Raw genomic sequence first — 7,419 nt, forward strand, 5'->3', positions numbered from 1 at the left:
ATCTTGGCGAAATTTAACAAGTTACCACCTTGCCTCTCTGTCGGGCGAACAGATTGCTGCCACCATCAGGCTTAGCAACCTTTCATACGTTGTTGTTCATTGTTATGAAAACGACCAACATGACGTTCTGGTATTACACTTATTATGAGTACGTTTTGGTTAAAAAACTTATTTCTATATTCTTGTCTTTTCATTGATTCGGCTAAGCTTCAGCATGTACAGCAAGTGAGAATGTATTTGCAGGGTAGATTTCTTGTGATGTATGCATAATGATAGCGGCCTACATTGCTACGCTGTGGCTATATGCCCGCCAGCCCGGGCACGTCTTCGTTTCCTAAATGCCCCGGCAGTTCTTAACCCTAACCCTAAACCTAACAAAACCCTAACTCTAGCCCTAAACCTAACCCTAACCCTAACCCTAATCCTTAACTCTATAACCCTAACCCTTGTTTACTGAGATAACGCTAAAAATTTAAAAACTGCGGGGCATTTAGGAAATCGAAGACCGGCGCCGCGGCAGCCCGTCAGATATACGCCGGCTGCCGGGCACACTAGCCACTGCTGTACTATGTAACCACAGGCACCATGCCACTTGCGAATGGACTGTCCGGGTTCGATAAATAGCAACCCAAGGCTGCCGCCTACCGTAAGCTTGTGTATAAAGAGTGTATATGAGAGTACATGGTGTGGTATGTGAGTGTCTCTATATTACACTCTTATACACACTACGGTAGGCGCTGAACAGGGTGTTGCTATCTTATCGAACCCCGACCAGCCTAGTCGCAAGTGTCGGGCCGAGCGCGCCGCGCGCGCGCGCCCAAGGGCATAGAGAACATGGGTCCCGAATAAACAATGTGCCTACCCGTAACCCTAACCATAACCCTAACCATATTATATTGACTGAAATATTATAATTTATAATTGATGCAAATGACATTGGTTTTATTGGCGATCCATGTTCTCATATCCTTGAACCCAGTGGCCGGATTGAACGTTTGATTGTTAGGTATCGCAATGTGCTCACTACTACGTACTAGTAGTACTAACTAGTAGTAGAAGGTCATTAGTGTGCTCAATTGGCGTCTATGTCCCCAGAGTGTACTTGCCGCGAACGTACCCTGCGGTAACGGTTCGGAATATACCGGAACCGTACCCTGGCGTCCTATTTGATAATGATTAGGGTTAGGATTAGGGTTAGGTTCGGTTAGGGCAGTAGGCCGTAGGCACTCTCTAGACTCGTTACTGCGAGTAGCACGAGTACGGTCTGGAAGGTGTTAGCATTCAGTACCAGGGTACGTTCCGGTATACTGGACCGTACCCAGGGTACGTTCGGCAGACCCCGGGCGGACATAGACCCTCTCGCCTAAGTCAGGTAGTAGTAGGTAGTAGACTAATTAGTAATACTGTCACTACCAGTAACGTTGATATTCAATTATTATTGTCCGATATTGGAAATAGATTCTGCACAGCACAATTGGACCCAGCTACTCGCTCTCACTACAGTCTGCGATCGTTGCTGTTCTCAGCTTGATAAGTACTAATAGTAATAGGATCACAGTTGAGTTTAGCTAAATCAGATCGCGTTGCGGACCCCAGGACATAAACCATCCCACCATAACCGCTATACATAACTCTTATTCCTTAGCCTACATTACATGTTGCCTCGAAATAAGAAAAAAAATGTAGCGTTGTCCTGCGCGACAACCCAGGATCAAATCGGGTACTTGTCCGCCAACAATTTACTCGTTGTCCAAAAAATATCCAAAATCTCCTATTTTCAATCACATAATAATATGGTCAGAAAAACCACCCAAAAACACTGGTGTAGCAGGATTTTATTAACAAGAGTGGCCAAAAAACAGCAAACTGCGCAAAATAGTGGATGACTTAACACTTTAATGGTTCACCGCTCTCCCTCTTCCACACCCTACGGCTCCTTACGCTTCGTCTGCAATCTTTGTCTGGGTGCCATGCGAAAAGGCGACATTTTTGTTTCATTGTTCTCTGCCCTGCCAGATATGTAATTGTTCAGGCGGATCTAGGATTCAAAGAGTGGGTGAAAAAACAGGCAAGAGGCGGGTATGGGGAGTCCTCCCCCAGAAAATTTTGAAATGTAGATCGCAGCGAGATCGGTATTTGCGGCACTTTTGAGTACATGTACAGCCTTCATTCTGACTACGACAATTCTCGTTTAAAAAACTTTGTGATCAACATTGAATCCCCACTGTTGTTTGTTTTGCATGGGCAAAGCCATTACATCGGAAAATTCAAATAATAATGGAATAAAAATACCAAAATGTAGGGGTGACACTTGCTGGTTTGCTGGTTCCAAATCGAGCTTCACCTTCATAAATCAGAAAACCTGACATATACCAGTGTTGGAAATAAGCAGCTGGTATGCGTCGCTTTCCCACACCATAGATTAATCGCGGGCCGCCAGCCTATAAGTGCTCTTGGAGAACACCTGAGAAAAACATAAATAAAGTGCGTTTTTGCGTCACATTTCTTGTTGTCCACCGACAATGTCTCAGACTGGTCTAGGTTGTCCGGCGCAAATTCTGGTTGTCTGTCGACAACCGGACACGCTTATTTCGAGCATTCTCGTAGCTATTCTACTGGTTAATATTGTAGCATCTCTGTCTCTCCAGTCAGTGTGCTCCCGCGGCTCGGCGCGACGTTCGTGGGTTGGCAGTGTGTCTCCCTGTCGTGGGTAGGCTATAGCTCCCTTCAGTTATAGGTATACCTTCTCGGGGGGCTCTCCTCCGACGGCTGTGTGCCGCATCTCAATTGCCTCGTTCGTGTGCCGTCGAAGACTGACTGCATTTTACCATTGCAGATCTTGGCTGCTTATATAAGCAGCTGCGATGACGTAGGAACCTGGCAGTGCCTCCCTCGCCCGTGCCCCAGGTGCCTGGCCGTTGTCCCCCTTGCTTAACACTTGTACACGTGGATGCAACCCCCTTGTCCAGTATATGTCACGGCGTCATACCCCCCTGTCTGCACGTGCTCGCCCGGCGCATGTACGTGATGGCAAACTCCCTGATCATCCTCCCACATCTGGTAGGCCATGGACCCCCTTCCCCTCGCTTGTTTGCTGTCGCTGGGAAAACTTATTACCTCTGGTGGGTGGCTGGTCTCTGGTTGTTATGTACGTCATCCCCCTGAGATCGACACACTATGCTGCTGTTCTCTACACAATCAGTTACGCTGAGAGGGTCTATGTCCCCGGGGTACTGCCGAACGTACCCTGTACGGTCCGGTATACGCGAAACCCTAGTCGTACTATCTAATATGCCGAACCGTAACTCGCCTACTCCACTAACGAGTCTAGGGAGTGGCCTACGCCTACTCCCTAAGCCGAACCCTAACCCTAATCCTAACCCTAACCATATCAAATAGTGACCAGGGTACGTTCCGGTATACCGGACCGTACCCAGGGTACGTTCCGGCAGTACCCTGGGGGACATAGACCCTATGAGCATTAGTTACTCAGAAATCTCCCTCCCATATCCCCACGTTCTTCCCTTCCAGAGATATTCTCACTTTGCTGTCGTTCTCTGTGCTTCATTAATGAGGAAGCTCCCTCTCTTATTCCTGCATTCTTTCCTTCCAGAGATAGTTATGCTATTCTGCTATTCTGCACATCTTAGACTGGGAATTTTTTCCCTCGTTTTAAAATCCCGGCATTCTTCTCTTGCAGTGATATTCTTGCTTTTCTGCTATTCTCTGCACATTCTTTCTCCAGCGAAATTCTCAGTATTCTGCCATTCTCTGCACATCGTTGACGAAGAATTTTTCCATCTCACATTCCTGCATTCTTTCCTTGCAGTGATGTCTGTGCTACGCTGCTGTGAATTGCACATTACTCTAAACTGAAATTAAAACATCTTTGATTGGGAATCTTCTCGCACCTCCCAACCCCACTTTCTTCCGTTCTAGCGATATCCTCTCTTTGCTGCCATTCTCTGTGTGTCATTGACGAAGAATTTGTTCCTCTCACTCTCATCCCAGCATTCTTCCCTTGCAGTGATATCTGTGCTATGCTGCCTTTGATTGCACATTACTCTACATGTTGGTGACGTAGAGTCTTTCCTTCTCACCTCCCCCCTCCTATTCTTCCTGTCTAGTACATCGTTGACATGGACTCCCCCCCCTCTCTCTCACTCTCACCTCCCCCCATTCTTCCTGTCTAGTACATCGTTGACGTGGACTCCTCCCCTCTCTCTCTCTCTCACCTCCCCCCCCCAATTCTTCCTGTCTAGTACATCGTTGACGTGGACTCCTCCCCTTTCCCTCTCACCTCCCTCCCCCCATTCTTCCTATCTAGTACATCGTTGACATGAAATCTTCCCCTCTCTCTCTCACCTCCCCCCGCGTGCTTCTCCTTGCAGCGATACTCGCGAGGCTGTCTGCGGCGAACGACGAGCTCGAATTCGACGAGGTGACGTGCGGCTCCATCGTGAAGCTCCTCAACACGAACTATCGCACGCGCCTCCACTCGCACGACGTCAAGTACGGCTCGGGCAGCGGTCAGCAGTCGGTGACGGCGGTCGACGTCAGCGACGACCACAACAGCCACTGGCAGGTGCGCGGGCCGCACAACGCAGCCGCGTGCGTGCGCGGCGCTGTCGTGCGCTGCGGCGACGCCATACGACTCAACCACGTAGCGACAGGTGCGAACGTGTTCTCTTGTCTTTCTTCTTCAGTGGGCGAACGTGTTCTCTTGTCTTTCTTCTTTAGTGGGCGAACGTGTTCTCTTGTCTTTCTTCTTTAGTGGGCGAACGTGTTCTCTTGTCTTTCTTCTTTAGTGGGCGAACGTGTTCTCGTGTTTCTTCTTCTTCAGTGGGTGATCGTTTCGAGCGGTCGGCCGCCTGGAGATGGTTTCCGAAAACCCGGCCAGTCCTGCTTTCAGAAATGTTTATTTTTGCTATGTAATCCATGGTAAAATCCGTACAGATTAACCGGTCCTACTCAATAGTTACCAGTTCCAGAATGAAGTTGGTTTGCTATATCCAACACTATTAATCATGCCCCGTTGCAGCAAGCGATGCTACCTCATAACCACATTTCTAAAGAATGTTCTTTACAGTTGAAGGAACTGTAACAAAGGAGGCAGCCCAATGCCTCCAATGCGGTCCAATGTAATTAAAATTTCTTTTACTCAAATTTATTAAAAATAAGCCGAAAAACTTTACTTTATTGGCAATGGCTGACAAAATGACAACAAAATCCCGGGTATTTTTCACGATCCTACTACGTCGCGACGAAGAGATTTTACACGTATTCTCACTATTCGTTATATTTTACCACCAGGACGCAATCTGCACAGTCACTTCTTCCAGTCCCCGCTGTCACACAACCAGGAGGTCAGCTGTTTTGGGGAGGGAGGTGACGGAGACACGGGAGACAACTGGGTGGTTGTCTGCTCAGGTAATTAATTAATCATCGCATTTTAACGAACCCGTCTTATCTGTCCAATTGAAATAACCACGTGCCACATGGACTTCGGCATTAGGTCTTTCAAGCTCGTCCGACACGTGAACATGCGTTTCACGCGCAAATGCCCGAATCTGGACTTGGCAGCACTACGTTGCTAAGCATAGTCTTTAGAACACAATAACGCTACAACGATTGGCTGGAGCTACGCGATTGTCCAGGCCTGTCGTTTCGACACGCCCGGAATGCGCGACGACGACGACGATGACGACGTCGCTCGCCCCCATCGTATGACAGAGCCTCTCGTTTGTCGCAGGCGATCACTGGGAGCGGAACGAGCCGATCAGGCTGCGGCACCAGGACACAGACGCCTACCTGCACCTCACGGGCGACTCGTACGGACGCCCGATCCACGGACAGAAGGAGGTGAGCGGCTACGCGAGCCCGCACCCGGGCAACTACTGGCGCACGCAGGAGGGAGTCTACATGATGCCGAAGAGAACCGACGTCGTATGAGACGACGGCCACGTGGCTAGCCTGCGTGCAGTGCTAGCAGGACTGCTAGGTTAGCACGCGTAGACTAGCCTGCATGGCTAGTCTGCAGTGCTAGCAGGACTGCTAGGTTAGCACGCGTAGACTAGCCTGCATGGCTAGCCTGCGTGCAGTGCTAGCAGGACTGCTAGGTTAGCACATGTAGACTAGCCTGCATGGCCAGTCTGCAGTGCTAGCAGGACTGCTAGGTTAGCACGCGTAGACTAGCCTGTATGGCTAGTCTGCAGTGCTAGCAGGACTGCTAGGTTAGCCTGCATGGCTAGCCTGCAGTACTAGCAGGACTGCTAGGTTAGCACGCGTAGACTAGCCTGCATGGCTAGCCTGCAGTGCTAGCAGGACTGCTAGGTTAGGATGCCTAGACTAGCCTGCATGGCTAGTCTGCAGTGCTAGCAGGACTGCTAGGTTAGCACGCGTAGACTAGCCTGCATGGCTAGTCTGCAGTGCTAGCAGGACTGCTAGGTTAGGACGCCTAGACTAGCCTGCATGGCTAGTCTGCAGTACTAGCAGGACTGCTAGGTTAGGATGCCTAGACTAGCCTGCATGGCTAGTCTGCAGTGCTAGCAGGACTGCTAGGTTAGCACGCGTAGACTAGCCTGCATGGCTAGTCTGCAGTGCTAGCAGGAATGCTAGGTTAGCATGCGTAGACTAGCCTGCAGTACTAGCAGGACTGCTAGGTTAACACGCCTAGACTAGCCTGCATGTGGTACTAGCAGGACTGCTAGAACTGCGGTGCTTGCGTGCTAGCATTGCAGTGGGAGTCGGACTGGGGTGCATTCTGTGATCACAAACTACCGGATGCTTCTTTCTAAACTTGCCCGAACAGTTAGATCAAGAAGAAAACCAATGTACAAACAGGGCAAACGTATCCTGTCAATTAGGAAAGTGTTCTGTGTGTCAGCGTTGGTTCACAAATGGGGGTAGGGTTTTGTTTACTTAATAGTGCACGAGAAAATTTGGTCCATTTTGATACTTCAACACTATCATTCCGTACAAGATTGGTCGAATATTGTGACATGCACACCAAAACTTGTTTACGCGAGATTAAATAGTATAATTTTACGAAATCGGTCTGATACAAAACCAGAATAGTACAACTTGTGTCATCACTGCGAGGGGCAGCACAAGAAGTGTTATCAATTGTTAGCAATAAATGTCCAATGGCTGTCTTTAAAATCAAGTTTTTATTTCTTTCTGAAGAATATTTAACAACAAAATTAGGTTTAATAATTTGAACATAATTACAACTCGATTCAACCAAGAAGACGGCTTACGACCAGGTGTGTGTTAACCTTTAAGTTAATTTTCTTCATGCCAGTTCCAAAATTGGTTTGACTGTCGCATGTCAGTCTGTATGTACGTACGTATACATATGAAAAAGAAAGGTATGTTGTACTAGTTATTGGTGGTATAATCAATATATCACAGGTGCCT

General features: G+C 48.4%; 1 protein-coding gene across 1 annotated transcript in view; it reads left to right on the forward strand.

Moving 5' to 3' along the window:
* Positions 1 to 4,339: 4,339 nt before the first annotated feature.
* The window catches only part of LOC106804950 (stromal cell-derived factor 2-like), an 11,412-nt gene continuing 8,332 nt past the window's right edge, over positions 4,340 to 7,419 (forward strand). The window contains exons 1-3 of the mRNA XM_014806367.1: positions 4,340 to 4,673; positions 5,314 to 5,430; positions 5,753 to 6,390. Coding sequence (XP_014661853.1) covers positions 4,340 to 4,673; positions 5,314 to 5,430; positions 5,753 to 5,952 — 651 coding nt within the window. The 3' untranslated portion in view covers positions 5,953 to 6,390. The remainder of the gene's footprint in view (positions 4,674 to 5,313; positions 5,431 to 5,752; positions 6,391 to 7,419) is intronic.

This window comes from Priapulus caudatus, unplaced genomic scaffold (genome assembly GCF_000485595.1).
Source record: "Priapulus caudatus unplaced genomic scaffold, Priapulus_caudatus-5.0.1 Scaffold94, whole genome shotgun sequence".
Lineage (NCBI taxonomy): Eukaryota > Metazoa > Priapulida > Priapulimorpha > Priapulimorphida > Priapulidae > Priapulus > Priapulus caudatus.